Below are 20,743 nucleotides of genomic sequence, written 5' to 3'. Positions count from 1 at the left end.
TATATTTTCAGATGTCAGTAATTCTGTTTTATTTAAGAAGAAATGATTTATTGAGATTAATTATTTCCCTTACCAGTGTAACAAAATATTACCCTGTAAAAATTCATTTTTATCTATAAGAAAGGAAGACCATTTTTTGATCGGATTTTTTTCGATTTTCAATAATTTCCGGATGAATTGCCGCACAAAACATATCTAAGAACACTGTCAGACATATAAATTACCTATGTGTGAAATATTCAAAAGATAGGCTCAATCGTTTCGGAACCTATGAGGAATGAACTCACATACAAATTGACTTTTATATAATAGTAGAATATATATATATATATATATATATATACATATATATATATATATATATATATATATATATATATAGAGAGAGAGAGAGAGAGAGAGAACCATCCATATACAATACTGTTTCGCTGTATCACGGCTCATCAGTGCAGCTAGACAAGCAACTACCTCAAGCCAGGATCGAAACTCAATCGCCCAAATGACAGTCGGCGCTCGTTACGCTATTCGGCTACTGTTATGCCGGGTAGTGAATTAACAATGTTTTGACATTGCCCAAACGCCTTAACTCAATTTGCTTACACATATATATCTACTAGAGATGAGAGAGATAGAAAGAGAGAGAGAGAGAGAGAGAGAGAGAAAGAGAGCGATAAAAATACATGTGCGTATGCCATCCTAAATTCTACGCTCTTATGCACAATCTAGAAAATATGCATCAATAAAATCGAGCATAACAGTTAAACCAATCATTTAATAAGACACCATAAAAATAATTAATATATTAATGAACGCTCGTTTTTCAATCGAATATGCAAATTAGTTAGCATCCATAAAGTCACCTGCATATCCATGACTGAGTCCGTTTTAATAACTTTAAATAGAAAAAGTAGGCTTTTAATATCAATGTTAGTGCATCCAGAGAACTAAACTTCATAGGTGTATAAGTAAAACACGATATTTGTCTTGTACCTTTAAGATGAGAAACTTTTTTCTTTTAAAAATTAGTTCACCCGAAACTAGGCATATTAGTATTGAAACTACTCCGATGGAGCGACATTTATAGCAAGTAGGGGAGTTGAGCAGTAGGATTTTAATTTGTGCATGTTTGTATGATCAATCACGGAGGTAATTGCGAAGGCATTCAACTAAACAAGCTATTAGAGTAGAAAAAAATTCCGGTATCTGAAGACTTCTACAGTGAAAAGTATGCTTTGGCTGCTAGTTGGGTTGGTCGAGGATATTTTTGTTCAGAGGTATAAATGCACTAAGTCTAGTGGGGAAAATTTCGTGTAAATCAAATAGAGGGGTGCAACACTGCCGTGATATGACAGAGACTGGAGTTTGTTAGACACTGTGGAATCTATAAGGTTAGAGACTCTTTTTTTTTTTAACCCTGTTCAAAAACAAAAGTGGTTAGTGTACCAAGTAGATATGGAAACACTACTCATGCATGTGTTGAATATTCACACCCGCCGTACCGAAAATGTTATGTGATAGGAATAAACGTACTTGACACAGATACGCACCTGGCCGGAAGAAAACAACATGATTGTCGGAAATAAAATAATTGTTGATGTGAGTCGAAACCTAATGAGGAGAAACAGAAACTGTGGATTCTCAGAAGTAGAATAATTGTTGATAAAAAACACCTGCAAATATTATCTGGTTATCTGCATACGAAATTCGAACAAATACATTGAGGATATTGCCAGGATTACTGTGAGGAAGGTGGGCTCTCTTTACTGTACTAGAAAGTTATTCACACCTATGAGAATATCCTGTACCTCTACAAGGTCACTATTCGCCGATACATGGAGTATTGCTGCCACATCTGAGCTGGTGCATCTGCCATTAGTCTCTCGCTCTTAAAGTCCCAAAACAGAGTCTCTGTTGCAATATTTTTATTATAATGAAGGTATGATCACTAAAAACTGGAAGGTGCTACTGATAGATACTAACGATAGGAGTTTACAAATCAAACTGAGCCACGTTATGCTAACAACCAATCAGAAACCAGAATTGATCCATAAAAATATTGACTCTTTTAGCATTCCAGCACATTTGTTTTTTTTTTTTTTGCCTGCAAAATTCTAAAGTACAGGACCTGTACAGGAAAGCTACCGATTGAAAATTCATCATCTCCAGGATTTGTATAGAATACTTACTCATCAGAAACTCTTCTGAAATTAAACATTGCTTTCAATTCAATAGTCTCCAACCAATTGGTTCTTTATTAGCAACGAAACACCAACCTTTCTCTCATCTCCGAAATGTGATGCTCCTATGTCTATTGTACCCATATTTTATTGGAATGAGCTGCGTCGAACCCAAGACATTTGTACTCCAACAAGGTAAATACCCCCGGCTAAGCCGAGAAACAAACAACTCATACGCTACCCTAAATACCAAACAAACAACTCGTACACTACCTTAAATACCAAACAAACAACTCATGCACTACCCTAAATACCAAACAAACAACTCGTACACTACTCTAAATACCAAACAACTCATACACTATCCTAAATGCCGGAAAATCTTCTGCTCTAATAGTTTATTTCCTAGAACTGCTAGACTTTGAAATTTCCTCCTAGGTCTCTTCTTCCCTAATTGTATTGACATGCAGAAGTTCAAGTGCACTCTGAACAGACATCTCGCTGCCCAACCCCCTACATAGTGCCCCTACCAAATTGCCCCCAAATAGTAGCCCTTTATGTCCAAGTGGCGCAATGCCTTGTTTGGGATAAAAATCAGTAAAGATCAATACACCGTCGCTAAATAAATTTATAAAGCGTGACTACATAGGCAGTGAAGGTGAAATCCCGCTATGGGCGTTTGTAGCTAGACGCGTGGTTCGAAAAAAATTTGTTATATAATATCAATCTAAAATTGAGCTAAACAATCGGGCTCGAGAAAATAACCACTGTACATGCGTTCTTCGTCGTTAGTAAACTCTACTCGAAAGGTTGATGAATATATATATATGCACTATCGTAAACATTCTCACCCGCTACTTAATTGGCTGAAAATGCGAAGCTCGTTGTTTGTTTGTTTAAAAACAGGCGATTTGAGCACTATAAAGTGGTGGCGGGTGTTTATTTAAATAGACATTCTGACGAGTTATTTACGGGCGTCGCTTCCATGGCCGAGTGGGAGAACTGCCGACTGTCAACACGACGGTTCTAGGTTCAATCCTTGGCGTGGAAGAGATGCTAGTCTAGCGGCACTGATGAGTTGTGATACAACGAAACAGGACTGTATGTCGATGACTACAAATATATATATATGTCTTTTCCTTGTTCATTTACAATCTCGTTGAAATATTATCCTCGTAATTTTCACCATATAATTAGTATAGCTATAGTTTTACCTTGATAATGCATTTGACGTTTTAATCTCACTGCCAGTGCGATAAATGGTTCAACTTTATTAATAAAGAAGATTATTTTTTAAATGTTCGCAATCCATTCCTTCTACTCATTCTTGCCATAGTATATCTATATATTGCTTTATGGAAGACTATATGAATGCTGTAGCGATGTGGAATACCAGGGTAATGAAATGATATGACGTATGACGAAAATAAATGAAGGCCTGGAAGATTTTATAAATCTTTATATATCTGTTTATTTTTTAAAATCAATCAAATATATAAATCAGTATTTATGGATTTACTCTTGATATAACCAGGATATTATTTCGAGATTATTTTGAGAATTATATCTCTTTTTCAAAAACAAAACAGACCAAAAGAGTGACTTAAAACAAGAAATACCGTAAAAGCAGAACCGAAAAAGTAAATATTCTTAGATATTTTTTTATCAGCAATGCTCCAAGCAAACTACCTTTCCCTCTTATACATCTTGTTTTGTTTTAATGGCCCCACCGTGCATAACATTTCATCACATTTTAGAACAATGAGAATGATGAAGATGAAAGTTCATACCTGCTACTTGCTTTAGAGTTGTCCTCGTTTGGTTATGTGGATAGCAATTGATGTATGCATTATAAAAATTCACCATAACGACGCCACCATTTGTCTTCTGTAAAATAAATAAAGAAAAACCGTGAAGAGTTTTCGTTTTTATAGCTTGATTATATACGACTTTACGGATCCAGAGCGAGGGCACAAAAGCACTGAAGGAGTTGGAATCTTTAGACACTTGAGTACCACATTTATATCAACAAACCGAGAGGTGATGGTGGGTAAGTGGTTAATGATACAGACCGACAACACGAGTGCTCCAAGTTCGAATCCAGTTCGTCCCACAAAAATCACTTTCACTTAAGATGTTGCAAACCTTCACGTGATCCCTTCAATGTTTTTCTAGAGAGAATTCTGGAAAAATATTGGGGAAATTAATGCCAGCAATAGAATCTTCGGATTCATGCGATATGATGATATGATGCTGGATGACCAATTTGGAAATACCAGGTGCTGTATGTAGGCAAACGTCAACTCCTCCCGGCAAAAGTTGTAAAAACCTAATATTGTAATCTCTCTTAGCCGGGATATACATGCGACTGAGGACGGCCTGTGAATCTCATGCTCCCATGGAACTTACTCCTTAGAAGGAAGCTGGTTAAACCCGTATTAGGGTTAGTGGCAAAATTTCATCCTAATGATGATCAACAGTCCAGTTTGAGGTAAGGATTCAGGCAGAGAAATTTAGGATGATAGAGAGCGTAGGTCTAAAAGAGATTGAGGGAATCGAAAGGAGGGCATCGTGTGCATAATGTGAGGTAGAAATGGTTTTTACTAAAATATAGAACTTTCTATTATAATATGTCATATTCGGAAATTTATTTACACATTTCAGTCGCAGAATGATTAAACTCAATATTTAAAAATATATTTGAAAAAATAAATTGTACTTTTATAAAATGCTTAACCAACAACACAAGCGAAACATCGATTTTCCGGTAACTGATTTTATTTTGTGGGTTGTTATTATCGTAATACCCCCCAAAACAAAAACAACAAAAGAAAACACGTCATTAGTTGATCAAAGAGGAGTAGTCAGAGTACGTATATTAAAGCAGTAGTTTTTTTTATGATGCAAGCAACCGAGTTAATACTCACGTAAGTATAACAGATTTAAAACAATTAAAAGTAATTAGAATATCAGAATAACAATGAAAGGATTACATAAATATATTTTCTAAACATTTTTTATAATCTGCAAAACAGTTGGCGTAAATGGTATTAGACATTAGTTCAAATCACAAAAGGGGCTTCATGATATCATTATGACGAAGCGAGTTTACAAGGCAACCAACAGATGGGGTTGCGTCTAGCGTGTCGATCGTCAATTTATTTATTTACTTTGCGATTCTTGATGATGGCAGTAGATGGTCTGTAGATTTTATTACTTATTCTCACCAGTAAATAACATAATGAGGTCCACAAAACATTAATCAATAGCTATTACGTTACGCATGCATATTTGTAATGCCGTCGTTCGGCCTTCACCTGGCAAATCTCACTTTTTAAAATTTTCACACTTTTGCGTTTTCAACTTTTCTGGCTGAGTATGTAACCTGCCAGAAGATGCCGATGTGAGGTTGTTGGTGATTGGATCGTAAACTGAATAAGTACTAAGTATGTAGTTCTAAATTCACAAGAATTTCAATAGATGTTTAGTTTCCAAAAATAGAGAGTGCATTTGTGTGTTGGATAGTATAATGTAGGGGAGATACAATTATGGAAGATATTCTGAAACAATATCTACTTTTTGTTAAGTGGCAATAGGATTTTAGCCGCATTGCGTCTAAAAGAGTGTGTTAATATTTTTTTTTATCAACTTACAGTAAGATTCAAAATATCATCTTGCACATTTCGATAATGGTTGCAAATCGTAAAAGCTGACGAGTGACTGTAGATGACCGGCGCCTTCGCCAACCGCAGAACGTCCGCCATTGTATCTTTGGAGACATGGGATAAATCTACAAGCATACCAATTCGATTCATTTCGTTTATGACTTTCTGTAAAAGAAAAAAGAAAAAGAAAACTGAAAAACAATATGAAAAGGTGTTGTAGTTTGCTTGAAACGTTGTGTGTAACAATTTTGATATTTTTAAGCAGTGGCAATGCAATATTAGATCTGGGGCTCCCGCTATCGTGCTTGAAAGTTACACCCAAGAGTATCCTGTGCCTGTTCAAGGCCACCATTCGCCCACGTACCTATTTACTATGCCTCCCAACGGGACAGAGTTAGACACCAGGGTCGTATTGAGTATTGTTGTCACATTTGGTTGGTTAATCTGCTACTAGTCGCTCACACCTGGACAGGGTTCAAAATAAAGTAGGTAACCTAATAGGTTCTGAACTGTCAGCTAGGCTTCAACCTCTGTCCCATCGACGAAATGCTGCATCCATTTGCCTGTTTTGCAAGTATTTTAATCGTAGTTTCAACTACAAGCCTTTGTACCCCCTCGACCTACAAACCAAACAAGCAGCAAAATCCCACCCCTACACAGTAGAGGTTTCCAGATACCAGGAAACATTCTTCTCTAAAAGTTTCTTACTTAGAACTGCTAGACTTTGAAATTCCTTTCCAAATTCCTGCTTCACTAAATGTACTGCCATACAGAAGTTCAAGTGTAATTTAAACAAACATCTTGCTGTTTAAATCACAATATAGTATCTTTGCAACTTATGTCCCAAATAGAAGCCCCCTGGAAATGCGCCTCGTTTAGGGTGAAAATGCAATAAAAAATGCAATAAATATAAAGATCGAAAGTACTGTTCGATAGAAAATCATGTCAGGTAAAGGTAGATACAACTACTATAGTAAATAATTCAATAACGTCTTGTATAGAATCAAAGATGGAATGGTATCATATTTTCGGCATGCCAAGTCAAAATCTTTTATATTTCAAGGTAAAATCTTCTTCTCAAAAGACCCTAGGATGTGTCGCATATAAAATGGAAAGCGCTGTGAGTTATATTTAAAATAGTTTTGCAGGTAAAAGTTCATTATTATTCATTAATATTTTAAGTTTAGTCAGACTATTGATTATTAGTATGTATACTTTGCTCTATCTATTTATTATTATTATTATTATTATTATTATTATTATTATTATTATTATTATTATTATTATTATTGTTGTTATTATTATTATTATTATTATTATTATTATTATTATTATTATTATTATTATTATTATTATTTATGTTACTGTTTCAGTCATATAATGACCTGGTTAGATAACCTAAAATTCGATTTTCATCGAAACGCAATACTTTAATGAAGCCAGAAAAAAACGTCGAGATTTAAAAATAAAATTAAATTTCAATTGAGGACACGGGTCACGTGTTAACAACTCATGTAACAAGAAAATAAATGAAAAGAAAATCAGTTGATATAGACGTGGGTGTGGAGTAAAATTGGGATGAGGGAGGAGTTATGAGAATTAAACACAGGAGATGGTGCATAAAGCAATGAAATAGACAACGATAGTCATTTATGAATAATTAGGTTAAAACCCGTTGTCAAGGCAACAGACAGCAATCACCAGATAATGAATGTTTGGTTAAATTTGGAATTTATGATGTAAGCAGGCCCGTATCATTGCATCATTTTATTTTAATTGGGAGTCACCACTTATCAAGGCCCGAGGGCCACTCGGGGATAAGGATTAATGACTGCAAGGTGTTAATGTAGTAATCGTTAATGGTGTAAATTGGGTAGAATTTGATTATTTATGGAAACGACTTAACAAGAACTTGTTTACATTGGATTTGAAAGCTGCTATGTTGTATTCAACCGGGAAACAGACCGGCGGAACAGTGTTCCACAGACGAGGAGGTCTAGGAAAGAAGCTTTGTTCATGGAAACTGCGTTTAGATTTAGGCACAGATAGAGAGTGGGAGAAATCGTATATAGTGGTTGTAGCTAGTCAAGTGTTTTTTTTTGTGAAAGTTTGGCAAGGGAAAACCATAGATTGGAGTTCAGTCGAGCACTTGCCATGAAAATAATCTGTGATTGCGAGATAAAGAAAAAAAGCATCACCTACTACGTTTCGAAGTCGGTTTTTAACACTATTAAGGTTGGGTAGGGCGCCCCGAGCAACTCCTGTCCAAATGTGGCACCAGTGCTCCATTTGTCAGATGTTTTGCCCGTCAATCGGTCGGCCAGACTAATCAAAGATGACATTTTTGATGCCTCCAAGCATCTAAAAGAGAATAGAAAGCAGACATTGGATTCCCTTTCAGCAGCCCCGTAACTCTCGTTTCCCTTATTTTTTCCTTTAGTCCTCACATTTCAGGAGTGATGTTTCTGATAAAAGTGGGAAGATTTGTTGTTTTCTGTCTCAAAATCTATTCCATCTAACACTTATCGGAGGCAAGTTTTTGATCTTGAAGTACTATTTTTTGTTTATTTTTCTTTTACATCTTTATACCTTGTCTGGAGCGATTTCCATTAAAAAAAATCTAGGAAGCTGTCTTGTATATTAGTTTGTCCGTCAGGGTATAAGTCTGGCACGAGGCCTACATGTTTGGTGTGATATTTATCTCCGCCAAAGAGGTTTTATTTTCGGGCGAGTTTGTTAGTTTGTCAATATGTTTCTGTACAGCCTAGCTCTATACATCGCTTGACTAATTGTCACAAAACTTGGTCCAAATATCGGTCATGGTCTAACTTAGAACTGATTTAATTTGGGGATATTGAGGTAAAATTGAACAAAAAAAGGTGGAAGTTGACTTTTGGACGATAACTTCAGTTCTCTTTATTGTAGAGACACGTTATTTGTTTCCTGTCAATGCTAATGAAGTCGACACCTTTTAACATTAAGATGTAAAAGTTCGATCATGGTCAAAATTTTGACGGAATTTTTTACATCCGATTTTTCCCCCAAACTTGATGCTATTTGATTGCAATAAACATCGTGTCGTGTGGTGTGCATTGATTTATATATCAATGAGGCTTCAACCCCTCAAAAAAAAAAAAAAAAAAAGAAGACGATATAAAAGACTAAAGTCAAGTGGACAGGGAAGTCAAGTTCTTGGAACCAAATTGAATAGGTCGGAAACTGGAATATTGTACGAACGCTCAGAACTATAATTTTTTTAAAAAAAATACAAGTTATTTCGCTCTGGAATATAAAGTAAATGCTACCAAGACGAAAGTAGGATTTGTGAAAATTGAAAGCGTCGAAAAATGAAAAGATTAAAATGATTTGCATCGAATAAAGAACATTGAAAGCACCGAGAAATAAAAAAATTAAAATGATTCGCGTCGAACATTGAAAACTGAAAGCGTCAGGAAATGAAAAGATTAAAACGATTCGTGGCGAATTTCGAAAATTGAAAGCGGTGTTTGAGAAGCTAGTAATGTTTAGCGATGTTTGAAGTTGATGTGATTGCTGATTTTGGAACGGGGTTATGAGATAATTGTATAATATGCATTGATTTGCATATCGATGTGGTTTCGCCACCTCAAAAAAGACTACATAAAAAGACTAAAGTTGCGAGAGCAGACCAGGTCAGAGTGTGGAATGTCGTACGAATGCTCAGAACATTTGTTTAAAAATTACTATGAAACATTGCAGTCCGATCATATAAATAGTTTTGGAGTTATTAATTTTTCCACAGTATAACTTAGGGAATACTTCATAAAATATAGAAAAGTAATGCTCAGATAAGACTTTAGTTCACCCTTATGTCAAGCAGTGGCTAAATACATCTGTAAATGCTAATTAAGAGTTAATGTACAGATATTAGCTCGACAAAACGAAGTTACGTAAAGTTCCACCTGATCCGTAATTGGATGGACGATCATTTGAGAAAACGCAAGTCGTAATTTTAGAGACGGAAATGCTTGTAAAGTAGCTAAAGCAAAACATGAGTCCATTACCCAATGTCTATAGTTGAAATAGTAGGATAAACAAGACCCTCGAGCCTTTGTAGGGCGACTCTCCTAAGAGAAAGACAACTAAAAAAATAACACCACTTCTATGTTTAGCCTAACATTACTTCCGGTCGTTTGTGTATTTTCCGTATCACTTGACATTAGCAATACCGGATCCGGAGAAATGCGGTTTAGATTGTGCAACCCTTACTTTATAGAAACCTTTTAGCGCACAGGTAAAAGTTTAGTGGGTATTCATTATCTCTTGAAATAAGGGTCTTTTCAATACCCATCTTTCGTTCTTGTTAGCTCCTTATACTAAGTGGCTTCATGCCTTGTCTGGAGTGATCACCACAAGAATATAGTGAATGGGGGTACATGTTTTTATACATTTGTCAGTATTGATTAAACTTGTTCTTAAAGTTTCTTCATCGGTAGCAGGTGATGGTATTAGTTTGATACATTAGTCAATTCCAAGTGATGGCATGGTTTACATATTTATTTATTAAATAATGGTATTTTCAAAGATACTAATCAATACCAAATGATGCTATTTAAAAAATAACAATCCGGACTGAATATTAATATATTCTAATTGGAAAGTATCTCCCTTGTATTAAGTGCTCTTTATTTGCCCCAGAAATAAAATTCTTACATGAAATGAATATGATAAGAAATTGTATAGCATATGGATTTATTTAGAATTAAATATGGCCGCCAGTATTCACCACCGGCTGCTCAAGGAACATGGTAACTGCATCCACTGATTTCACAAGCATTTAACTTTTTATGTTCCTGGGTTTTTGAGACGAGAATTAATGATTTGTATTGTTCGGATTATTCGAACTGCTGTTCTCATCTTGGGTGTGATTTTCCGAACTCGGCAATCTGCACGGAATTGCGAACGGAACCGAATGCTAAATCCTAATTGCTTGAGACTTTTACCCAGCCATGGCTGACGGAACGAGAGCATCCTAAATAAATAAAGAAATGGTCCCGTTCGAAATTTCGTGTAGATTACCGAGTTCGACAGAAAGATTCCCGAGTTCAACAGAAAGATTCCCGGGTTTGATAGAAAGATTCCCGAGTTCGACAGAAAGATTCCCGAGTCGAAAAAGATACAGCTGAAGAAAGTCGGAGATTACGTCGGCCGTAACATTGCGAAAATAACAGTCAAATGAGAACAGTAGTCCGAATAATTCAAACAATACAAAACCTTGTTTTTTCTTTATTTTTGCGAGTTGAACAATAAATGCTACAAGATGATTGAAAATATCCAAATATCATTCACTGACGAGAACAGCCGACTCACCCTCCACCCAATATCCTCATATTACACAAGCAACATTTCTGATAAAGAGGGGAAAATGGCTGTTTTCAATTGTCAATCTATCTTCCACATTAACCTTTATCCCCGAATAAACTTTTCCTTAATAAGTCATTACTCATTAATAAACATAAAAATGAAAGCAGATATGAGTTCTTAAATCAGTTGATGCGGTTTCCAGTGGACTTGAAAAACTGATGGCGAATCAATACTGGCGTCCATATTGAATCCTAAATAGAACCCTATGCTGTGCGCTTTCTTATCGCATTCTTTTCTTTTAAGAATTAGATTTAACCCTTTATAAACTGAATTATAATGTGGAACATTAAAAAAATATTAATTCTTAATTTAAGATGGCGGAATACTAAGTGTAAGCAATAGACGATTGCACTCTGGCGATATCTGATATCTACCCAGATACTGAACTAATACGTACAAGGCGTGTTTCAATCAGTTCCTACTTTATGCCGTTGTATTCATGTGTTTATGACTGAACGAATTAGTTCAACCAGGTCATATGGGTTAAATAATAAAGAACAATAAAATTTATCCCCGAAAATAATTCATCAAAATTTATTCCCAAAAATTATTCATCAAAATTTATTCTCAAAAATTATTCATCAAAAGTTATTACCAAAAATTATTCATCAAAATTTGTTTCCAAAAATTATTCATCAAAATTTATGCTTAAAAATTATTCATCAGAATTTATTCCCAAAAATTATTCATCAAAATTTATTCCAAAAATTTATTCATCAAAATTTATTCTCAAAAAATATTCTTCAAATTTATTCTCAAAAATTATTAATCAAAATTTATTCTAAAAAATTATTCATCAAAATATATTTAAAAAAATTATTCATCAAAATTTATTCCCAAAAATTATTCATCAAAATTTATTCTAAAAAATTATTCATCAAAATGTATTCGAAAGAATTATTCATCAAAATTTATTCCCAAAAATTATTCATCAAAATTTATTCTCAAAAATTATTCATCAAAATTTATTCCCAAAAATTATTCATCAAAATTTATTCCCAAAAATTATTCATCAAAATTTATTCTAAAAAATTATTCATCAAAATGTATTCGAAAGAATTATTCATCAAAATTTATTCCCAAAAATGATTCATCCAAATTCATCAAAATTTATTCCCAAAAATTATTCATCAAAATTTATTCCAAAAAATTATTCATCAAAATTTATTCCCAAAAATTATTCATCAAAATTTATTCCCAAAAATTATTCATCCAAATTCATCAAAATTTATTCCCAAAAATTACGTATAAACACAAGTCGATAAAACGTGTTACTTCTTCTGTAATTAGCAATTTTATACACGTGCAGTATTAAAAATATAACATTATATATTATATTTCTCTTCATCTGTCTGTCTGTCCGTTCCATTTTTTTCTCATGAACTACTGGTCGATCTGATTGAAATTTGGTATGAACATCTGTTATAAAGTGAAGCGACTAAAGTATTATATATCATTTCGGTGCATAATCAGGAATTAATAGGGATTAGTCCCAACTATACCACATTTACCCTAGAAAATTGGCATAAAGCAATAATTCAATGACAATGAGCGGTAACTTTTGTCCATTTGTAACGGGTTAAAAAGTCTAGTGACTTTATATTTATGAAAATCGTTTTACTTACTTCGCCAAAAGATGTCAAACCTTGGAACTCGTCCGTTTTATTAATGTCCACCATCCAATTGTCCGCCCTGAAAACAAACAAACAAACAAACAAAAAACTAACAAAAAATCCTTTATTTATTTATAACGTTAATGTTACAAAATAAATAAATAAAATAAGATAAGGTAAAAATAAATAACATCCGAGTCGGCATTTGTTCATTTTTTTTATTATTGTTATTCTCTTGTCTCGACACCACTTAAAAAGATTCTCGCAATCGTGCATCTCGCCCGGCGTACACATTTCTTCTCTGATCTTATGCTGGCATTAGCCAGTCATTTCTCGCCTTCGACTTCACAGGTCAATTTTCTTCGACGTCCACTTTGTTTCTCTGACCTCACGCTGGCACTAGCCAGCCATTTCTCGCCTTCGACTTTACACGTCCATTTTCTTTGATATCAACTATTTTCCCTGACCTCCCACTGGCATTAGCCAGCCATTTCTCACCTTCGACTTCACACGTCCGTTTTGCTCTATTTCCACTTTTTTCTCTGACCTCATCCTACCATTAGCCAGCCATTTCTCGCCTTCGACTTTTCCACGTCCATTTTCTTCAATGTCCACTTTGTTTTTCTGACCTTTTGTTGGCATGCCAGCAATGTCTCGCCTACGACTATACTCGTCCATTTTATTCGACATCCATTTTGTTTTTCTGACCTCTTGCTGGCATTAGCCAGACATTTTTCACCTTCGGCTTTACATGTCCATTTTCTTCAATGTCCACTTTTTTATCTTACATCACGCTGACGTTTGTTTCTCTTCCCGCTGGCATTAGCCAACCATTTCTTGCCTCTGATATGACGCGTCCATTTTCTTCGACGTAAAATTTTTCTCTGACCATTTAGTGGTATTAGCCAGCTATTTCCCGCCTTCAACTGTACGCGTCCATTTTCTTAGATGCCAACATTGTTTCTTTGACCTCAGACTGGCATTAGCCAGCCATTTTTCGCCTTTGACTTTACACGTCCATTTTCTTCGATGTCCACTATTTTTCTCTGACCTCCTGCTGGCATTAGCCAGCCATTTCTCGCCTTCGATTTTACACGTCTATTTAATTCGATGTCCATTTGTTTCTCTGACCCTATGTTGACATTAGCAAGCAATTTCTCGCCTTCGAATTAAAACGTTTATTTTCTTCGACGTCCATTTTGTTTTGTCAATGGCAACCCTTGATGCCAATTGTCACTATCCAGCTCCCCTACTCCCCGGGGAGTTGGTCCCCATTTCCCCTTCACTCCTCACATTACAAATCGGCCTTGTGCCTAATTTGTTCTGTGAAGGAGCAAATAAATACCCTTTTCTTGGCCTTTTGGCCAAGATCAAAGTGTAGTATCTGTTCTTACTACATTCTGTACTTATTGTGATATAAAGTGGGGGATCACTTTTCTGTATTAATTAATTAATAAACTTAGCAATATTATATATAAATTCCAATGCCAGTGTGATGCTGTCTATGTCGGGCGACCCAGAGTTCATTTTGAAACAAGAATTGGACAATATGTTTCTTCAGGTTTTCGAAATAAAAATGAAAATAAAAATAAAATTCTCCTCAACCCCACCCACAATAAGTTAGATTCCGCAATTGGAAATCATTTATTGGATAACACAGAATGTGGGCAAGCATATAAGTAAGACTTTTTTTTTTTCAATTTTATTTCGAGGCCGATCGAATACTCATTTGAAAAGTCTCGAATCCGTCTCCATCGCACGCCTCAATCCCTCTCTCTGCAGGCAGAAACGGTTTGTGAATACCCTAGACCTTTTTGGCGAATTGTAGAGAGATATTTTAGATATGATTCCCCACTCGCTTTTTCTTTTTTTTTTCACCCGTATATTTATATGCGGATTATCATTCCCCATTCGTGATAGCTTTTTTTGTTAATAATATTCATTATATATATATATATATATATATATATATATATATATATATATATATATATATATATATATATATATATATATATATATACGCATACGTTAATCCATTTTATTTTATCCTCTCCCTTTCCCTATTCCCTGTACATCATTAATTTTAATTTCTTCCCCATATTTTCTTTTTTTTTTTAAAAAGATAAAAAATGCCATCGTTTGCCGCTGATGAGGATGGCGAAATACGTCTAAGGTAAAAAAGAATTCTTTTTTCTGTCATTTGTGAATTCTGTACCACAAATAAACTCATTAATGTATATATATATATATATAAGGATTATATTTATACTAGCCTAGGTACCCGGCGTTGCCCGGGTGTTTGGAGGTGTGTTTTGAGAAAAAAAAAGTTGTAGTAGGCAGGCAGGCTCGAACCCGTACCGCAAAGGAGGAAAAGAACGTGAAAAGAAACAAACAAACAAACACAAAAAAACGTGACGTCTTTGCCGATGTGTCCATCGCCAAACTGGAAGCGGTGAAGGTTTAAATTAAGGCCAGTAAATCGAAAAGAGCGGGATGACTTTCGAAAATATCGGCAAAAAAGCGATCCCTCATTGTAGAAAAGTGCTCAGCTGAGGCTGAAGAAATTAATGTTTTTGGCAAATTTTTCGATATTTGTTGTCCAAGGGGTCGAGCTTCAAATCAATACCGACCTTATGAAAATCCGTCAACTTTGTCAAAAGGTTTAGGCAGACATATAAACATACATACATTTAAACAGACAGGTGAGATTTATATAATACTAGCGGGGTTACCCGGCGTTGCCCGGGTGATTGAAGGTATGTGTGGTGTTAAATAAAAAAGAACCCGGGGGGTAGGATCGAACCCAAAGCCCTGAAGTTTTAAAATAAAATCGGCCAGCCAGAATGAGTTAATGAAAGATGTTTGAATTTATTTAAGTAAGAACCAAATTGATAGGTGCGCGCACGGAAGTCGTCGAGCGTTACGACGACGACGACGACGACGACGACGACGACGACGACGACGACGTCAATGACCAGGTTTGTTTGTTATAAGCGAAGTAAAAAAGAAAACAACTTTAAATCTTAAGCGAGAAAAAAAACAAAAAAAACTAACGTAAGGCAAACGAACGACGTTAAATGTAAAAATCGAAAAAACAAAAACAAAAAAGAAAACAGAAAAACGAACGTTAAAAAAACACGTGAAAAATTGCTTATATCAGCCTGTTTCGATATCAAATTTTAAAAAATTGGTGGGTACCCGGGTGTTTTTGGGTGTGTGTGGTCGGTCGGGGGTGTTAATGAAAACTTAAGAATTAGCGAAATAAAAAAAAAAACAGAAAAACGAACGTTACGTGAAAATGGCTTAAATAACCCTGCTTCAATATTTAAATTTAAAAAATCGAAGAAAAAGACGTCTCACACCACGATTCGAACCCAAAACGTTCAGATAATGAACCAACGCCCTAGCCAACTTGGCCAACACAACATACATGAAATTCAGTCAATTATTTAAACTAAATTAGGTCATGACGTCATCTGACGTATTCGTAGAACTGGTCGTCGTCACGAGAGTACGGTTTTTGTTAACCCCCCCCTGTAGAGAATTGTCGATTTCTGGGTGAAAAAATTAACATTTTTGGACAATTTTTCGATATTTTTCGGGCGAGGGATGGAGCTTCAATAAGATACCAAGTTTGTGAATTTTTTTTCTGTCTGTCGAAAGTTTTTAGCGGTCACACAAACACACATAAATACATACAAAAATACATACACACATACACACATTTTCGCTTTTATATATATAGACTAGCGAGGTGTACCCGGCGTTGCCCGAGTGTTTTTCGGTGTGTGTGGTCGGGCGGGGGTGAGGATTATAAATGAAAACCTAAGAATAAGCTAAGTAAAAAAACCCCAGAAAAACGAACGTTAAAAAACCTTGCTTAGCGGGAGGGGGGTACCCGGCGTTGTCCAAGTGTTTGTAAGTGTGTGTGGTTGTTAATGAAAGAACAACACGCATCACTTCTAGATCTGTTTTTGACCACAGTTCCTGATGACTGCATAGTGAAGGCCCACAGCCCACTCGGGAACGCTGATCATGCAGTGATAATGGTTGAAATCGCCCTAAACTCTAGACCCAAAACTGAGGAGCCAGTGCTCAAAACAACGAGATATTATAATAAGGCTGACTGGGAAGCCATCAGGGAACTAATTAGAGATGCTCCATGGAAAAATATTTTCTCTCTCCCTGCTGAACAGTGTGCAAACGAGACCACTGACTGGTTCAAAACTGCAATCGAAGCGCATGTTCCCATGCGGAAATTTTATAGTAAGCCCCACTCTCCCCAATGGTTTACGTCGACTTGTGCAGCTGCCATTGCTCAAAAGCAGCATGCATACCGTAGGTTTAACCGACATAAGTCCAGTTCAAACAGACTGAAGTATATAGAAGCTAGAAATAACGTTAAGAAAGAAATAGCGACAGCTAAGAGAGAATTTACGGAAACCACTAGGGGGCGCATCGAAGCGCAAAAACTAGGAACTCGAGACTTCTGGAAAATCTACAACAGTGTAGTAAATAATGGGCAATCGACAATTCCCCCACTAACCAACAATCACGAGGTTGTCTCCTCAGCAACCGACAAGGCTAACATGCTTGCCAGTCGGTTTGCCTCAAACTCCACACTGGACCCTTCCAACCACCCCCTACCTGACTTTCCTATGCGGACAGACGCTACACTAGACGATCTGAAAACCACCCCTGCTCAGGTGCATGCTATCATAAAAAACCTTGACACCTCAAAAGCATGTGGACCCGATCTTATCCCAGCTGTGCTATTAAAAAAGTGCTCAGCCGAAGTAGCTCCAGTTCTCTCCAAACTCTACAACAAATGTCTTAATGAAGCTTGCTTTCCGGGCTGTTGGAAAACTGCTTCTGTTGTACCAGTATTCAAGAATTCTGGTGAAAGGACAGACCCATCAAATTATCGCCCCATTAGCCTCCTTCCACTTTTTGCCAAAATATTTGAGACCATAATTAACCATGCTCTAATCCATCATCTTACAGATGCTAAACTACTGACTGACAAACAATATGGATTTAGACAAGCCCGTTCCACAGCAGACATCCTCACCGTGATCTCTGAACGTATATACCAATCACTGGACAAAGCGGGGGAAGGCAGAGCGGTAGCTCTAGATATATCTAAGGCTTTTGACAGGGTATGGCATGAGGGTCTCCTCAGTAAAATCAGATCATACGGTATCACTGGTAGAATACTTAACATAATTAAATCCTTCTTAGATAAGAGAAAAATCCAGGTAGTCCTCGACGGTCGCACATCTAAACAATATGATATAAATGCGGGAGTGCCCCAGGGTTCTATCCTTGGACCTCTATTGTTCCTGATATTCATAAATGACCTCCCCGACAACATTGCCTCTGAGATGGGTATATATGCTGATGACACTACACTCTATGGCAGACACGACAGGAAGACGAATGAACACATTTCTAAAGAAATGGCAGAAACACTAGAGGAAGACCTCCAATCTGTAGTGGAATGGGGACAAAAGTGGTTGGTCGCGTTCAATGCTGCCAAGACTAAACTAGTTTCATTCAATAATTACAAGAAACCCTCTCTACCACCAATAGCAATGGCCAACGACTCTTTATCTGAGAGTCCATCTTTCAAACTCCTTGGCCTAACGTTCACAGGAAACATGAGTTGGAACAATTACATTGAAGGCATTGCCAGGGCCGCTGCAAGAAAGGTGGGCTCTCTCTACCGTGCTAGAAAACTACTAACACCCGAAAGTATCCTGTACCTCTATAAGGCCACCATTCGCCCATGTATGGAGTATTGCTGCCACATCTGGGCTGGTGCATCTGCTACTAGTCTCTCGCTCCTTGACAAGGTTCAAAAGAGAGTCGCAAATCTGATAGGCGCTGAACTGGCATCTAAGCTTCAGCCTCTGTCCCATCGACGAAATGTTGCACCCCTCTGCCTGTTCTACAAGTATTTTAGTGGTGAATGCTCTGATGAACTGCAATCACTTGTGCCCCCACGACGCGAGCACCCTCGACAAACCCGACAGGCTACTAGATCCCACCCCCACACTGTAGAGGTCCCTAGATGTAAAAGATCTTTTTACTCCAATAGTTTCTTCCCCAGAACCGCAAGACTCTGGAATTCCATTCCAGGTCCCTGCTTCCCCAACAGTACTGACGTGCAGAAGTTCAAGTGTAACGTGAACCGACACCTTGCTGCCCAAATCCCTACATAGTACCCCAGTAGTTGTTGCCCCTGATAGTAGCCCCCTACACCAAAGTGGCAATTTGCCTTGTTTGGGGTGAAAATGTAATAATAAAAAAAAAAAAAAAAAAAAAAAAAAAAACCGCTAAGAATTATCGAAGTAAAGAAACAAAACAGAAAAACGGGGAGGGGGGTAATCAAAACATCGAAAATAAAACAAAAAAAAAACTAACGTAAGGCCAACGAACGATGTTAAATGTTAAAATCGAAAAAACAAAAACAAAAAAGAAAACAGAAAAACGAACGTTTAAAAAAACACGTGAAAAATGGCTTTAATAAGCCTGTTTCGATATTAAAATAAAAAAAAAAAATCGGGTATTAAAATTTAAAAAATCGGGTGTTTTTGGTGTGTGGTCGGGGGTGCTAATGAAAACCTAAGAATAAGCGGAGTAAAAAAAAAACAGAAAAACGAACGTTACGTGAAAAATGACTTAAATAACACTGGTTAAATATTTAAATTTAAAAGTCGAAAAAAAAGAAGACATCTAATACTACGATTCGAACCTAAAACGTTCAGATTATGAACCAACGCGCTAACCAAGTGAGCTAACACGACTTACAAGAAATTTAGTCAGTTCTTCAACTATTTAAACTAAATAAGGACATGACGTCATCTGACGCATGCGTAGAACCGGTCGTCGTCATGAGAGGACGGTTTTTTTACCCCCTCTGTAGAGAATTGTCGTTTTCTGGATGAAAAAATTAACGTTTTTGGCCAATTTTTCAATATTTTTCTGGCGAAGAATGGAACTTCAATGTCATACTAATTCGTGAATTTTTGTTCTGTCTGTCGAAAGTTTTTAGCGGACACACAAACACACATACATACATACATACATACAAACGTACATACACACATTTTCGCTTTTATATTTATAGACTAGCGAGGGGCATCCGGCGTTGCCCGAGTGTTTTTCGGTGTGGGTGGACAGGAAAACGTACGTTAAAAAACCTTGCTTAGAGGGTTGGGTTGGGTGGTGTGGGGTACCTGGCGTTGCCCGAGTGTTGTGAGAGAGTGGGGGTGCTAATGAAAACCTAAGAATAAGCGAAGTAAAAAAGAAAACAGAAAACGAACCCGGGCGGTGTGTGTGTGTGGGGGGTAATCAAGCGATCGAAAAAAAACACGAAAAAACTAACTTAAGGCAAACGAACGATGTTAAATGTTAAAATCGAACAAACAAAATGAAAAAAGAAAACAGAAAAACGAACGTTTAAAAAATAAACACGTGAAAAATGGCTTAAATAAGCCTGTTTCGATATTAAAATTTAAAAAATCGGTAGGTACTCGGGTGTTTTGGGGTGTGTGGTCGGGGGTGTTAATGAAAACCTAAGAATAAGCTAAGTAAAAAAACAAAACAAAAACAAAACAGAAAAACGAACGTTACGTGAAAAATGGCTTAAATACCACTGGTTAAATATTTAAATTTAAAAAAATCGAAAAAAAAAACCTCACACCACGATTCGAACCCAGAACATTTAGATAGTGAACCAACGCGCTAACCAACTGAGCTAACACGACGTACATGAACTATAGTAAGTTCTTCAATTATTTAAACTAAATCAGGTCATGACGTCATCTGACGCATGCGTAGAACCGGTTGTCATCATGAGAGGACGGTTTTTGTTGAC

The 20,743-nt window shown here is 36.3% G+C and overlaps 1 protein-coding gene and 1 pseudogene across 2 annotated transcripts in view; one reads left to right on the top strand and one right to left on the bottom strand.

Moving 5' to 3' along the window:
* The window catches only part of LOC145291160 (dipeptidase 1-like), a 227,126-nt gene that overhangs the window by 87,280 nt on the left and 119,103 nt on the right, over positions 1 to 20,743 (bottom strand). For both annotated transcript variants that reach the window (XM_080136687.1, XM_080136686.1), the window contains exons 6-8: positions 12,871 to 12,937; positions 5,831 to 6,007; positions 3,968 to 4,064 (exon numbers count right to left, since the gene is read on the bottom strand). In XM_080136687.1, coding sequence (XP_079992813.1) covers positions 3,968 to 4,064; positions 5,831 to 6,007; positions 12,871 to 12,937 — 341 coding nt within the window. The remainder of the gene's footprint in view (positions 1 to 3,967; positions 4,065 to 5,830; positions 6,008 to 12,870; positions 12,938 to 20,743) is intronic.
* On the top strand, positions 14,202 to 14,379 carry LOC145291706 (U2 spliceosomal RNA; annotated as a pseudogene).

Source organism: Euprymna scolopes, chromosome 12 (assembly GCF_053919585.1).
Source record: "Euprymna scolopes isolate OS-2025 chromosome 12, ASM5391958v1, whole genome shotgun sequence".
NCBI lineage: Eukaryota > Metazoa > Mollusca > Cephalopoda > Sepiida > Sepiolidae > Euprymna > Euprymna scolopes.
The sequence above is the reverse complement of the archived record's forward strand: the minus strand, read 5'-3'. Positions and strand labels throughout refer to the sequence as shown.